Genomic DNA, 16,207 nt, shown 5'->3' with positions numbered 1-16,207 from the left:
CTTTTGGTGAGTGTGAAAGGTGGTCAGCAAAGCATGCTGGTGAGGGTGTATTGGAACGGAGCCTTGAAGTGATGTGAGTAAGATCGCTGGAGTAGATAGAAGGGGAAGACTATTTCAAACTGAGTGGCCAGAATGAGCGAAAGCATCAGAGTGGAAAGCTGAAAGCTGTGGGTGACTGACTGACTGATGAGAATATGTAGTTGCTATTTATTCCAGTCCCCCTGACAGAGTGAGCAGGTTGCCTGTTGAGTTTCATTAGATTGTCGTGCTGATGTGACATCCATTTTTATAAGGTTTTTGGGGCCAGGGGAAAACTTGCTCTTTGGAAAGATCATCTTTCATCACCATTTGACATGTGACATATAACAAATGTCTTAAAGGAGAGGCCCCACTGGTATCTTACGCTGTACATTTTTATTGTAAACCTAAGAGAACTGACAAAGGTTCCATCTTTATTTTCTTAACTATGTACAGAGTCATCAAATATTGCAATGAAGAACATTCCCGATATCATATCATTCCATTACATGAATAAGGCAAAAAATCTTTAACACGTTGCTGAGTTAGGAGCTAGCTACTGATTTGTTGAAAATATTTGCAAAAGCAGTCAGATTAAAATTGCAAATAGATCACTCCTAACATGCTCTTATGTCTTATCACACATATGCATACATATAAACATGAGGTAGGGTTTTGTTAACTTGCTTTTCTAAATACTTCAGAAATTGAAGCAATTCTGATGGCTTTACTAAAATAATAATACAAATAAAGAGAAACGAAAAATTCAAAAAAAAAAAAAGATTCTTCAGCTACATGCAGAAAGCTATAAAGAGCCAGTTTAAGAAGCACCAAAAAATAGACTTGTCAACAAAATTAGGATGCACATTTGAGAGTTAGAATTAAAAAAAAAAAAAGAAGAATTTAAATAAACCTAAATATCCTTTTAAAATGTAGAATGCATGTTAGGCACATGAAATATACGCTTGGATGTCGAGGGACTTCTTAGGCCTTCATTTTACTTATTGATTGGCTTGTGACTATCTTCTAAGCAAACCTAAAACAGAGAAGGTGATTCTGTGACACCAAAAGTAATAAGTTTTACCAAGATCAAAGAGGCAGGCAAGCCAGTTTCGTGTTCCTGTCCTTTCCTTCCCTCTTTGTCTCCTCCCCTTCCCTCTTCCTAATCCCACGCCCTTCCCTGGAGTTTTTATGGGCACTCTTAGATCTATATTTACTCACTATATTTAGTAAGTTTGATTATGCATAGCCTAAATTCAGATCTGAGATGATGATCTAGACTTTTGTTCCCTGAAAGAACTTTTTCTTTTTAAAGTTTATAGCAAAGGCGAAGCATCAACTTATTTCTCTCTTTCTGCTATTCAATAGGCTCACTTTGCCCTCACTGTTCTCTTCCAGGAGGCTCTGCTTGCCCATCTGCTCTGCTTCCTGACATTTAAGTCTCCACTCAGCGAACCCCTCTTTGGAGAGGCCGCCCAGATCACCCAATATAAATAACACCCATTTCCCATCCCTGGCCTTGCCACTGCCTAGCGTATCATTCGGTTTATTTTCTGCCATCCCTTTGTGTAGTCCTTTTTTTTTTCTTTTTTCTTTTTTTTTTTTGGCAAATTTTATGTACTTGAAAAAGTTTTCTTTTACATACATACAGTAAAATTCATCCTTTTCTTTGTACAGTTCTGCAAGTTTTGACAAATTCACACAGCCATATACTGCCACCATGACAATCAAGATATGGAAAGTTCCATTGTCCTAAAAAATGTACCCATCCCGCTTTATACTTAACCCTTCCCCCAACCCCAGCTCTGATCTGTTTTCTGTACCTATAGTGTTGCCTTTTTCAGAATGTCAAATAAAGGAATCATATAATCTGTAGCCTTTTGAGTTTGGATTCTTTCACTTAACATAATGTACTTGAGATTCAACTGTATTATTATATGTATCAGTACTTCATTCCTATTTATTACTGAAAAACATTCCATTGTATGGATAGAGCCCAGTTTGTTTATTCATTCTCCAGTTGAAAGACACTAGTTGTTTCCAATTTTTTGGTGATTACAGATAAAGTTGCAATAAACATTTAAATACAATTTTCATGTCACTTGTATAATTACCAAGGCGTGGGATCACTGGGTCATATGGTAAGTGAACATTTAACTACATAAGTACCATTTTATATTTCTATCAGCAATGAATGAGAGTTCCAGCAGCTCCACATCTTCACCAGCATGTGCCAGAAATTGTCAGAATTTTAATTTTAGCCATTCTAATAGGCGTGCAATGGTATGTCATTATGATTTCATCTTGTGTTTCCCTAATGACTAAGGATGTTGAACATCTCATGTACTTATTTGCTATTACATTTTATTGATAAAGTGGTCAAATCTTTTGCCTTTTTTTAAAAAAATTGTTTTTTATATTATTGGGCTTTTTTGAGAGTATTATATCACTAATTCTTTTTTATAGCCTGGATATTAGTTTTTTACAGATTTTCAAATGTGATGTCCAAATATTTTCACCCAGTTTGTGGCTTACTTTTTCACTCTCTTAATGTCTTTCAAAGATCCTAAGTTTTTAATTTTGATAAAGTACAACTCATTATTTTTCTCTTTTCATGAATTATTTCTGACATCATATTTAAGAAATCTTTGTCTGATTCCAGGTCACAAAGATTTTCTTCTATGTTTTCTTCCTAAAATTTTTATATTGTTAGGTGTTACCATTTCAATCTATCATCTCTTTTGAGCTAATTTTCATAGATGGGGTAGAATATGGATGAAAGTTCATGTTTTATTGCATACTGATATCCAGTCATTCCAGCACCAATTTTGAGACTATCACTTCTCCATTGAATTGTCTTCCCAACTTTTTTGAAAATTGACATACATGTTTGGGTCTGTTTGTGATCTGTATTCCATGCCTTCCATCTATATGCCATCCTTTCATCAGTACCACATTTCCTCGATTACTGTAGCTTTATACTCAGCCTTGAAATCGGGTAGATATTACTCTGTTTATCTTTTTCAGGGGAGTCACATTTTTAAACACCCTTATCTGTTTAAGTAAATATGTCAATCAGACTTGCTGCTGAGGGAGAGAAAAAGTGAAAAGGAAAGTCATCTGCTCTTCTCTCAACAGTTCGTGTGTTTTGACAGGGCCATGGCCATCTTGGGTATCACTAGACCTTTGACAAGCTCTCACTATATCCCTGTGGCCACTGTATTTCTGCCACCATACAAAGCAGGGGCTGGCCGAGGCCAAGACCAAGGCCCTCTCTAGGTGGTTTGATGGTAAAAACCTTGTTCTTGGAAGATGAAATGGAAGTGGGACTCAGGTGTTACTAGTTTACGTGGTTCTTGCATTCAAAAGGTGAGTTTTCAAAAATCCTCCAAAAATCCACTTGCTTTTCCGAAACCCAAATGATTCTGTTTGGCATGAACTATACAAATCATTATCTATTTACCTTATTGAGAGAATTGGAGAATAGAGAACAGGAAGAAAAGGGAGGAAGAAAGGAGACTAGCATTTATTAAGTGCTAATCATGTGGCCTGTTCAGTACTGGGACGTGGTATGGGAATCCTTGGAATCTCCCAGTGAGGCTTGTGTTGTTTATCCCATTTTACAGATGAGAAAATTAAGGCCTAGACAGCTTAAATAGTACTAGTGAGTCATCAGCCTATTCTCTCTGAGGCTAAAACCTTTGTCCTTTATTTTACATGGCAGGACTGTGTAAAGGATGGGTGGGAGTGAGGATTCTTCCTTCCCCCTAGAATTAAAGATAAGATCCACATACCTAATTGGCAATGGATTTCAGAGTTGTATCATGTGTGACAACTGGCACACAACATACACAATTGCAGCTCTATCTGCCCCACTACTTTCAAGTTCAAAATTTCATTTTCCCAATTTTGCCAAAGAATTTTTGGTTCGGTTTACTGAGTTTCTGCTTCTCTTCAAACTTTTCAATGCGACAGAAACATAATGCTTTGAGTAAAAGCCTTAGGGAGACATCATAATATGAGAGAAAAGCCTCTTTTTATTAAGAAAGTAGAGCGATGGTGTCCAGTGGTTTTATTTGTGTGACTGATGTCATGTGCAGATTTTTAATTAGCTCATAATGAATAGGTGTAACGGTGGGAAGTTTTTCCAGAAATATTTGTTGTAGCCATCTCATTGCAGCAAATTGTTTGTATCACACAAAATCTGCACGGCTTCTGAAGACAGGTCTGTCCTGGCTTACATGATCTCAAAAAAATGTCTCAAAAATATACTTTAAATGGACTCATGTTTTAGATGTATATATTGGAATAACTACTACAGAAAATCATCCCATGTTGAATGAAGGTCACAGGAGATCATCCTAAACTTCACATTTTGCAGATGAGAAAACCAAATGCCAGAAGAAAAGTGACTTTGCCTGAGGTCACACAACTCGTTATAGCTCAGCACTATAATGAGAATTCACTTTGTGGGACTCCCTAGGGCTCTTTATTTCAGGACCAGATTGTTATATATTGAATTTTGTTTAATACAACAAAAAAATATTCGACTCCATATCAGGATCCAAGACTTCTTAGAGAGGAAAAGTAGATGCTTTTTCTCCTCTTAGGAAAGATGGAATTATTCTGAACCTCTTTACCTGGTTATACGGTCAATTGAGATTTTATGTACAGAGGTGTGAAAGGGATGAGAACATTTCCTACCTAAAGAAAGGATTCTTTAAATCGAGGATGTTCCCAGATCTGAAGCCCGTCTGGTTTACCAGCGCCGTGATCTGAATGTCATAGCTCTGTCTGTATGGCAAAAACAAAACAGAAACAAAAACTGATCTCACAAGGTTGATTAGCTATTCACATGCATTAGGCCATCTTCTATACGTACTCACTTCATGAGGGTTTTAAGAGTACATATTTTTATATATGTCTGAGTGTATTTATATGGATGCTGTTAATATTAGTAGAGGCAATTAAAGGCCTTGCTTATTTGTTAGGAGAGTCTGATAGCTATAATTTCTTGATCTAAAAATTGTAAAAGTAATGGTACCCCTGGTTGGCCAAAGTGAATTTTTTTTTTTCCCACAAAAGAAAGCTTTACCAATATCAATGACAGAAATAGCTTTAAGTAACAGAAACACTTTATAGGTCATCACGGATGTACCCAAACAATCGTAATCATGAAAGGATTGCCTAAGTTAAGTACCATATGATCTCACTTATTTGCAGATTCTAAAGAAAAGAATAAGTGAATGAACTAATCAGAAACAGTTTGGGAGACAATGAGGAAAAACTGAGGGTTGCTAGATGGGTGGGAGGGGTGGGGGGTGGGGGGGAGGGTGAGGGGATTAGAGGGCAGTCGGTGACCATAGGATGGCCACGGGCTTGAAAATTAATCTGGGGAACGTAATTTGGTGGTTACCAGAAGGTAAAGGGGTTGGGGGGGGGGGGATGAGGATGAGGGGGATCAAATGTATGGTGATGGAAGGGGAGCTGACTCTGGGTGGTGAACACACAGTGTGATTTATGGATGATGTGATACAGAATTGCGCACCTGAAATCTATGTAATTTTACTAACAATTGTCACCCCAATAAATTAAAAAAAAAAAAAAAAAAAAAAAAAAAAAAAAAAAAAAAACCTCACACTGATGTAAAACAGCTAACAAATGTGATTGATCTTAAGAGGCCCCAGATTCAGGCTCATGCAATTACAGTGAGAGGAAATGGCTGATAAGAACGAGTAATATGACATATTATTGATGATTAATTTTGAAGGGACATGTTTGTGGGATTTTTATTAGTCATTCACAAGAATATATGTATTTCTTCTGATTATGTGTTACATATTCACTGTTGAAAAATGGGAAAATAAGAAAAAGATATAAAATCCATAATACCAATAGACAAAGATTCAGCTAACATTGCAGTTATAGTATATTTCCTGTCTACGTTTTTTTCCCTCTACGTATTTATAGATGCAAATTTTCAGGAAAATGGCGTTAAAAATACCTTTATATCTCATTTTATTTCACATGAATAAGCATTTATCCTACAATTCTTGAAAATGTGCTTTTCAATAATAATATATGGATATGATATGATCTATTTAGTACTTCCCCATTGTTAAATGTTTTTAGTTTTATAATAACATTATTACTTACAGTTACATCAATCTAGTTTAATGACAGAAATTCTGCTGCACAGGACATTCTTGTAATGCATCTCTATGTCCTACCTGTGATTATTTCCTTGCAATAAATTCTTACCACTAGCTAAAGCGCATAGATATATAATATTTAAGGTTCCCAACACCTGTTGTTAAAACTCCTTCCAGCAAGTGTACCAAATTACTTCCTCACCGACAAAGTATGAAAGGGTTCATTTTACCGCGCCTTTTCCAATTCTTAATATTGAAATGTTTGGAGGTAAAATATTATTGATTATTTAAATTTGGATTTCCTTATTACTAGGCTTCTTTTTTAAATTCCAGAAATTAGTGATATGCTTTCCTCCACTCCCCTCCCACCCTGTCACCGCCAGTAGTCACCTGGGTAGGCTTCAATATAATGTCAGACCTTGTGACACCAGTAACTCGCGTTCTAGATTTTACTGGGCCAACCAAAGTAACGGGAAAACACAGCCATACATTTAAGAGAAGTCAATTATGTCCTTTGATCCTATTTCAATTCATCGAATGGACTCAGAACTTCTTTGTTTTAAAATGCTTTTTCCAGGAGGCCTATATCTAGTCGTTTCCTGCATTTGTGATGCTTGATGGCAGATTTGAGGGGGGCTGGCCATTGACACAATGAGCTCATAAGGGGGGGTGCAATCCTTGCTGGAATCACAGAAAGGCTGAGAGAACCGCTTGGTAAAGAAATCACTTTGCCAAATGAGAGACACCTTCTTAACAACTTTTGAAACAAATAATATACATACAACTTAAAGCGGAAATTGAGTACTCCGAGGTACCTGCAAATGTGTTTATGGATGCATATGAGTCCAGTTTGTCACAACTGAATGGCTCCTGTTGTTCTTGGGAAAAAATAGTCAGTAAATTCTTGCTATAGGGTCTTCAGCAAATACTATATGTAACGTTGTCACTTTATAGTCACTTTTCACAACGCACTCCTCTTCTTTACCCCTGATCAAAGTCCTATCTCCCCCAAAGGAAGGGAAAAAGAACGTCATGTCATGGCACCTCATGTCATGTCATGTCATGTCATGTCATGTCATGACTCAGCTTGGTCGATGACAATTTGAGATTTGTTCTCAAAGCCCTCCATGGTGGGTCGGGGGTTAGGGAGTGAGGTAGATGTGGCGGGGAGGATCAGGTTCACTGATTTGGGAGAATGTGTCCTCACCTCAAATTTCAGGAAAAGAATGAGCTTTTCTAACGCAGTATCACTGTCATGCTAGTGCCAAGATACTCAGGAAGACAACTGCAAACCCCAGAATTAATGTGCAATAATTAAATAGCCAATAATGGGTAATCTTCTAAGACTATGACTACAGCATCTTAAATAACTATTCATCCTTTTGAACCACTTACTTGGCAATGTGTATTAAAACAAACAAACAAACAAATAAACAAACTCTAGCTCTTTGCCAGACTTAGTCATTTAAAATCATAAGGAGACAGAACAGGTGACATAGTGGGGATGTACTAAGGCTTAAGGTTTGAATACAAAATCATCGCTCTAGTATACCAACATTTTGTATACCAAATGTATACCAGTATTTCCTTTGTAATATTCAAGAAGAACTGGAAACTTGGGAACAGCATATGCAGGACACGTCTGTCCAAAGAATGTGGTAATTCATGACAATTTCATCTTAGATAAAACAGAAGATCCAATAGTGAGCTAAGCTTAGGGCTGACTAGCCAAGAAGAATGGGTTGGAGACACAGAAGTGGCAAGAAGCACGGGAGAAAAATGGCCCAAGTCACTTGTGGATTTTTTGATAGATAAAGGAAGGTATAAGAACGTCAGCAAGCATAGACCAGTATTCTTCAAAGGGATTTGAGAGGATATGGGACAATACACTGGGGTGTGGAAGAAAATATGGAAGTTATTTTTAAGTTTTTCAGTTAGCTCTTACCGTGGATTGAATTGTATCCTGCCAAAAATATATGTTCAAATCCTAACCCCTAGTACCTGTGAATGTGGTCTTATTTGGAAATAGGTCTTTGCACAAGTCATGAAGTTTAAATGAGGTCCTCCTGGATTAGGGTGGGCCCCAAATCCAATGATGGATGTCCCTATAAAAAAGGGAGAGGACATATAGAGAAACACACAGAGAAGGCTAAGTGAAGACAGAGGCAGAGACTGGAGTGAGTTACAATGAACTACAAGGAGCTAAAAGGAATACCAGCGGTTACCAGGCGCCATTAGAAGCTGAAAGACACAAAGAAGCTTCTTCCCTGGAGCCTTCAGAGGGAATATGGCCCTGCTGACACCTTGATTTCAGATTGCTGGCCTCCAGAACTGTGAGAAAATAAGTTTCTGTTGTTTTAAGCCACCAGGTTTGTGGCAATTTGTTACAGCAGCCCTAGGAAACTAATACAGTTGTTTACCAAATATATGTTGAACACTAGTGAATTCACTAGATGCTGGATTCTAAATCAGCAGCCAAGAGTTAAGATATCTGTCAGTGTTCACCCAGTTTCTCAGGTTTTACAAAGGTAAGATTCTGATTGTATCTTAAATAATGTGGTACATTTCTAAGTAAATACCAACCATGTGATGCACACATGGGCCGGAGCTAGGAAAACCTTGGTTAACACTGTAGAACAAAGAAATGTCACTTAAAGCGGCACCAGCACATACAACTTCACCGGGCCTAATAGCGCACAATGGTTCCGTCTGACGCAGCTGTCCAAATATAGAGCTAATGAGAGGCTTCGTCCTCAGTGAGGGCCCAGGTAGGTCAGTTTAACGATGACCATTAGGAGCGGCCCTTGAAACTTCCAAAAGCTTTAATTCTTTGACTGGCATTTCTTCTAGTTCCATAAACCCCAAAACTCTCTACAAACCACATCCCCTGGCAAACCTGGGTACAGCAGTCCTTCATAGGAATCTCCAAATTATAATCGATGCTTCAAAGTGGTTTGGCACAGCATGAGTCCCCGAGCTAGATCTAACAAGCAGCCTATATTTGTTTTTTCAAATCGTTTTTTAAATTTCTATTTTTGTCTCATGAAATATGCATTATGCGAGTGTCTATATGTGTATACATACATGTCAATGCATGTGTGTATGTGTATACATAATATATTTATATAATATATGCCTATCTATCTGTCTATCGAGAGCTTAGTTTTATATTTTCTATTATTATTACTGTATATATACACATAATTAAAAAAGAAATATTTGTATACCGCGGAGGGGGCACATACATAAAGTGTTTCTATCATAGGTACACATGATCAAACAACTTTGGAGACCACTTCTGTGAACTTAAGGGACATACATTTCATAAAGTTCATAAAAAAGACGAGTTCTATTTTAGTGTCCAAAGCAATAAAATGAGTGACAGCTCAAGAATGATGGGAGGCTGTCAAAAATAAAATGCTAACAGTACAATCATAAACGGTCCTGGCGGAGAAGAAAAGGGCAGTCACTGTCACGTCTGTGTGGTTGCACAGGGAGTTCCCCCAGGAGGTCAGAGTTTAAAAGATTTTTTGACAATAAGGAAGGGGGAGATCCCATCCAAGACAGAACAAAGAGGTAGCATCTTACTGAAAAAAACAGCGGGAAAACACTGACATTCAGGAAGTGCTGAAGTTCGTAGAAAATACCAAGGAAAACAACAATTTTAAAACAAAAATATCTGATGAGACACAAAAATAGTAAGAAAGAGAATAAGGGAAGACGAAATGGAAGTAACATTAAATGTGGACCTACCATGTGTTAATTAATATACTATTTTCTCTCCTTTAATATTTGCAAAAGCCTATGAAACAATTATTATAAATTCTACTTTTACAGATGATGAGGTCAAGAAACTGGGGTGCTAGAGAGATCCTTTAACTTGCCCGAGATCACTCAAGCACTAATCAGTATGCAGGAGAGACTAGACAGACCCAGGAAACATCAGACTCCAAAACCTGGCCTCGTTTGCTACACAAGATAAAAAACTTCCTCCCTCCCTCCCTTTCTTCCTCCTGCAAAGTACCACCTGCTCATGATATCTTAGTGTCTTCTTTCCATTGTGCCAGACTAAGTTCTTAATAAGAGAGGGGTCACCAGTTTATGACTCTTTCATCAGGTAGTCATTTTCATCAGGTAGTCCACACCATTGTGCTGTCTCTGAAATGTATTAAATGAGGAGGGATACACCAGGCCCTCTTTCAGGAAGCTCACGTGTAGTCAAATAACAGCGCTGCTGAAATAATAAGGCTTGGAGGGCTGTGGGAGCCCTGGGAGTGATGAGGAAGGGGGTCTGAGGTAAATGCTTTGCTTCCTTCTTACCTATCAGGGGAGTGAAGGAAGGAAGGGCAGAAAAAGTATGACTGATAAGCATGCATCCCAAGATATGTTAGGAAAAAGCAATGGAAGAAAAAGATGATTTAAATTCATTTACCTAATTACGCCTTACAGTATGTTTAAAATATAAGTATTGGAAAGCAAAAGAATTCTACTGGTTTGCACAAAGCAGGAAAGGTAAAGTTCAAAACTTCAGGCAGCTGTTGGCTACTGTTCCTGAGCACAGTTTTTTTTTTTTCCTTCTTTTTTTTAAACTGGTCATTAAACAGATGGTTTATAAGGATTTAGGAAGCAAGTGGTAACTTTCAGGATCAGCATGGTATAAGTCAGCACTTTCCACTTTTCCTCCTGGAAGCCATCCAAAAATAAGAATAGAAAGATGCTACAGACTGCAGACTTCATTTCCTGTGAAATCAGGAGAAAGACATATTCTGCAGTCTCCAACTTCTGTGCAAGGGCTGCAAAAGCACTCGAGACTGGTTGTAAGCAATGTGGGAAAAAAAAAAAAAAAAGGACAGAAGTGCAAAGAGGGGCAGGAGAGCCCAGGGGCAGCACAACTCAGAAAATGCTCATAAAAATGAATACCCTGAAGGTGAAGAGCATCTTCTGAAATGCAAAGGCTTCACTCCTAGTTTGTAGCATCTTGTGCAGGAACTGGGTGAGTAAGGCTCCCTGGCAGAAATGCTCTTGGAACTGGAACACACAGAAACGACCTAAAGACTCACAGAGGAGCCATCTTTGCAGAAAGCAGTATGATTCTGTGGCAGCACAGGAGAGAGAGTGTGAGTTGAGAAAAACAGCACGAAGACAATCACATCTCTCACAACCACAGGAACTTCTTATAAACTGCTGTCAAGTAATGCTCCCTTAATTGGACGATGAACAGCCATAACATTAATACAAAGATATTATTAGGAAAAAAAGTGAAAACCGGGAGTAAAATTGACTAACATGGAAAACGTGTCAGATAAATGATGCCATCGCACAGATAAAAAATGTGAGCAAATATTTTCTTATACATTTTTAAAACCACACTGAAGCCCTCACCTCTAAGAGGGAAACAATAACCTTTATGAAGGAAGACCACAATGCAGAAATACAGTAATGAGAGAAGAGAAAGGGCAAGATCTCAGTGTGTTGCTGTGGAAATACCTTTGAGAGGTACTGTCAAGTGAGAAAATCAGGATGTAGAAAACAGATATAGACTGTTACCATTTAGGTATAAGAGCAGGGGGAAATTGTATATATATTCCTATTTCTACCGATACATTGTATCCAGAAGGAAACTCTGAGAGGATATGCAAGAACCAGCAACAGTGGCTATATGATGCAGAAGAAGGGGCACGAATGGAAACCAGCACTGGGAGAAAGACTTTTCATTGTAGACCGTTTTATATAATACATTTTTATTGTGAATAGTGCGACTATATTATCTATGAAAAAATTAAATAGCTCTTTTAGGAGATAGAAAGTTATGATAACTACAGATCTAGTACAGTTCTCTTAAAAACTGTAAGGAGCTAGGTTCAGTTAGCTTCATTTCCCTTTTTGGCATGGCTACTGGACTGGGCTATGAGGGTGAAAACAGAGATTAAGCTTATCTGGAGAGCTCATGCAACAAAGGTTGTGTTACATTTTCTTCTGGCCTGGATGGAGGAACGTGGGCTGGATATGAGTTCAGGTGGGTGAATTCTGAGCTACCTTCCATGACCAAATTCAAAGGGTGTGGATTAGGCTATGCAAATTTTGAAAGAAGAGTGCATTCTTGGCCTCCTTCTGATTAATACCTTTTAAATAAAAATTTGCCTATTAAATTTGTGAATGATACAAAATGTTAAGAATCACTAATATGCAACACAAAATAATTTAAAAAACAAATCATTGGCTTTAGTAAGGATCTAAATATAGCAGAATGAATGCATGAGTGGAATAAACACAAAAACTTGAACCAAAGTTGACAAAAATCAACGGTACACAAATCTTATATCTAGAGCATATAAAAATGCACTTTTTTGGTTTTAATTGACTAAACGCTCAGGTAAAATGGCCCTCCAAACTTAATTTCAACTTTAATTACATTATTATAAGTACAGTACTCAGAACAGCGGTGGTCACTCTCACTCTGTACCCAGCACTTATCAGAACACATACACGGTCCTGCTTCTAGTTTTGGAGAAATATTTTAAAGGGGCCATTGATAACCCGGGTACTTCCATAGGGGTAGACTTACAAGTTCAAACTATTTCAAAATCACTCTTATAGAAGGGAAGATCTGAGGATGCTGCCTGGAGACACAGAGATGAGGAGGATATTTTGTAGCACGCTCTAAATATTTGAACAGCTGACATTTGGAGGTTGGAATAGATCTATTTACTTTGAATTCAGAAATGTAACTAAAATCATTGAGTAGAATTTTTAGGAAGATATTGAATCAACAGTAAGAATAATTTTTTCATAATTAGTAATGTCTAAAGTAGAAGACGTCAATAGCCAATGACCATATGAAAAGTTACCTAACTTTGCCAAAAAATGCAAACAAAAAGAACCAGATGCAACTTTTAAAAAATCATTTTTGGGTCTATTAGATTGGCCAAAACCAAAGAGAATGATCACATCCAGTTTAGGGGAAATAGAGGAGAATGAGCACACTTATCCATTGCTGGTGTGAGTGGCAGCTGGCACAACCACTGAGAAAGGCGGTATCTGTCAGACTGTAACATATACATACCTTTTGATCCATCATTTTTATTTCTAGGCATCTCATTTAGAAATATTGGCACTGTGCCTCCTATGTATTCAAGCATATTTAGCACATATTTTTTTTGCAATAGTGGAAAAAAAGAGAAATTGCAAGCAACCTAAATATCATTAATCAGAGAATTTAAAAAGGAACCCTCATACACTGTTGGAATGCAGATTGGTGCAGCCACTGTGGAAAACAGTACGGAGGTTCCTCAAAAAATTAGGAATAGAATTACCATGTGACCCAGCAATCCCTCTCCTGGTATCTACCCAAAAATCTGAAAAAATTTATTCGTAAATATATATATGTACTCCCGTGCTCATTGCAGTGTTATTTACAGAGGCCAAGACAGGGAAACAACCAAAGTGTCCTTTGATAGATGACTGGATAAAGTAGATTTGGTAAATGTACACCATGGAATACTACTCTGCCACAAGAAAGATGAAACACTGCCATGTGCGACAACATGGATGGATCTTGAGATTATTATGCTAAGTGACATAAATCAGACAGAAAAAGTTGAGAACCATATGACTTCACTCATATGTGGAATATAAAACTGACAGCAACACAGGAACAAGACAAACAAATAAAGAAACAAAAACTCATAGACACAGACAACAGTTTAGTGGTTACCAGAAGGTAAGGGGGGAGGAGGATGGTAGATGGGTAGAGGGTAAAAGGGATCAAATATATGGTGATGGAAGGAGAACTGCCTCTGGGTGTGAACACATAATGCAATACATAGATGATGGATTATATTACAGAACTATACACTTGAAACCTATGTAGTTTTGTTGACAATTGTCACCTCAATAAATTTTAATTAAAAAAAAAAGACATTAAGGTATATCCATGCCCTCCACTATTACGCATCTATTAGAAGAACAAAGCAGATCTATCCGTACAGATGCAGGACTTACTAAGTGAAAACTCAAGTTGCAGACTGCTCAGCAAATCTCCTGAAAGGATATGGACCAAGGGGGTCACATCTGGGGAGTGGGGTAAAGGGTGAGAGTGTGGGTGGACTCTCGACACTTTTGTAGTTTTGATTTTATATGTAATTACCAAACATGTTAGGTTTTTGGTAATTAAAGAAATAAAGACCTTAAAAATGGAAGGGTTGATTTGTGACGTGGTGAGCACTCTGTTACTGGAGTGTTCAAGCACGGGCCCAAAGAAGGGTGGGAGGTGGGGGAGAGGGAAGAAAGTCGAATGAGATGACCTCTGAGTCCCCTTCATATCCCAAGAGTCCTTGAACCACTCTGCTTCTCCTCTCTCCTCTCATGCACCCGGGAGAAGCTCCAACCAGGTGAGAGCAACTAGAGCATTTTACAAATGAGATAAATCAAAGTCATTGCTGCAGAGACCTCGTGAAATCCATTACCAGAGGGAAGCAGCCAGTCCTGCGTGACACACCACACGCCGCCCCTGTAGGGCAGATCAGTTTTACTGCACTAAATTGGGGGTGTGTGGCTAGACAGATGGGAGTAAGGCCAGGCATCTGACACGGGACTTACAGCCCTTGGTAACGGAAGCCCTTGGCAAGCACCCCGTGAGCTGATGGATGTCCTTTCTCCCTCCATGGTCGGGTGCAGAACACTGCCCTTGAGTTACCCGAGGCCCTATTTCCTTGCCACACTCAGTGCATGGGTGACATGTGCCCTGCAGGCTCTGTAGCGGAGGGCACCTATGCAAACTCAGCGGGCCTTTCCGCTCCTCGGTGCTGGAGTCTCAGGAGCCTGCCGGTTTCCTCCTGCTCACACCCGTCAGTGCCCTGTGAGCAGAGGGGGAGGTCATGTCTGTACTTCCCTGCTTACCGTTTATTGGCCACAAACAGCACTTTTCCAGAGAGGGTCTCTCCTTCCTTGGCAAAGAGAGGGGTCTGAAGAAGGCACCGCACCTGATACCAGTGGGTCAGGGGCTCGGTTGGGGCTGTTGACAGCCATACCGTTACCCTGTAGACCAAGAGAAGAGTTGAAAACCAATTGCGTTCCAGGCCTGTATTAATGGATTGGACTGGGGATTTAGGTTGATAATTTTCATTGCCTTTGACTCATGGAACCCTTTTAAGGTAATGATACATCGATTTATTGAGCAGTTATTATGTGCTGGGTACTACTCCAAGAGCTTTATGTATATTAGCCCATTAAATCTACAGAACAATCCTATGGACTAAGCCCAGAGAGGTCAAAGGACTTGCCCAACATCACCCAGAGGACAAGGGGAGAGCCAGGCTCCAAACCCATGGATTTGGCCATGCTATCAATGGTATTTCTGAGTCAAAGTTCAGGAGAAACCCAGCGAGTAACAGAGTGAAATTGGGAGCTGATGTGTTTGAAAGGTCTGCCAGGGTGAGAAGTCTGGAGTCTGCTCTCCGACTGTCTCATGCCAACCTGTTCAGGGGTCCTGATGAGGCTCTAGAACCAAGAAAAACTACTGGGCACACGGCCTCTACTGCCTTTCCAGCTCAGACATCCTGTGTGCGTTGGTGCGTGTGGGAGTGTTTAAATCAAGGTTCTTCATTTTATATGAAGAACACCTTGTTGTGCTTTGAACACTGAGCTCACCTGACCTGGAGTTCCGCAATGGTTGTTGGCCTATGGGGAGTAAGGTGCACATTAAACCTGGGGTGAATTTCTAGAGGGTATACTTGCACTTGAAGATTGTTTTGGGGGGGTGGTTATATAATTTAACTACTAAGTAATATAAACCACTTTTAATATAAACCAGCTATATTTGGAGTAGAATGCAAATTACCTCCAGCTTTTTAACATAAAGCATTTAACTTCAAATAAATTTCCCCCTGGAATTAGCCTACTCTACGCTTATCTCCCTTACCTTTGCAGGACCAAATTCATTTACTTTGGGATTTTACTGGGGAAAAGTCTGAGGAAAAAAATGTATGGATTCTTTGAACAAACACGCTTCTGTGGTTGTAGGATGACTTGCAGACCAT

General features: G+C 38.8%; 1 protein-coding gene across 1 annotated transcript in view; it reads right to left on the bottom strand.

Annotated features, from left to right (window-relative positions):
- Nucleotides 1-486: 486 nt before the first annotated feature.
- LOC117031516 (histone-arginine methyltransferase CARM1-like) overlaps nucleotides 487-16,207 on the bottom strand; it is a 223,458-nt gene continuing 207,737 nt past the window's right edge. Inside the window, exons 11-13 of the mRNA XM_033122012.1 lie at nucleotides 15,069-15,206; nucleotides 4,723-4,812; nucleotides 487-1,054 (exon numbers count right to left, since the gene is read on the bottom strand). Of these exons, the coding sequence (XP_032977903.1) occupies nucleotides 1,045-1,054; nucleotides 4,723-4,812; nucleotides 15,069-15,206 (238 nt within the window). The 3' untranslated portion in view covers nucleotides 487-1,044. The remainder of the gene's footprint in view (nucleotides 1,055-4,722; nucleotides 4,813-15,068; nucleotides 15,207-16,207) is intronic.

Source organism: Rhinolophus ferrumequinum, chromosome 12 (assembly GCF_004115265.2).
Source record: "Rhinolophus ferrumequinum isolate MPI-CBG mRhiFer1 chromosome 12, mRhiFer1_v1.p, whole genome shotgun sequence".
Classification (NCBI taxonomy): Eukaryota; Metazoa; Chordata; class Mammalia; order Chiroptera; family Rhinolophidae; genus Rhinolophus; species Rhinolophus ferrumequinum.
The sequence above is the reverse complement of the archived record's forward strand: the minus strand, read 5'-3'. Positions and strand labels throughout refer to the sequence as shown.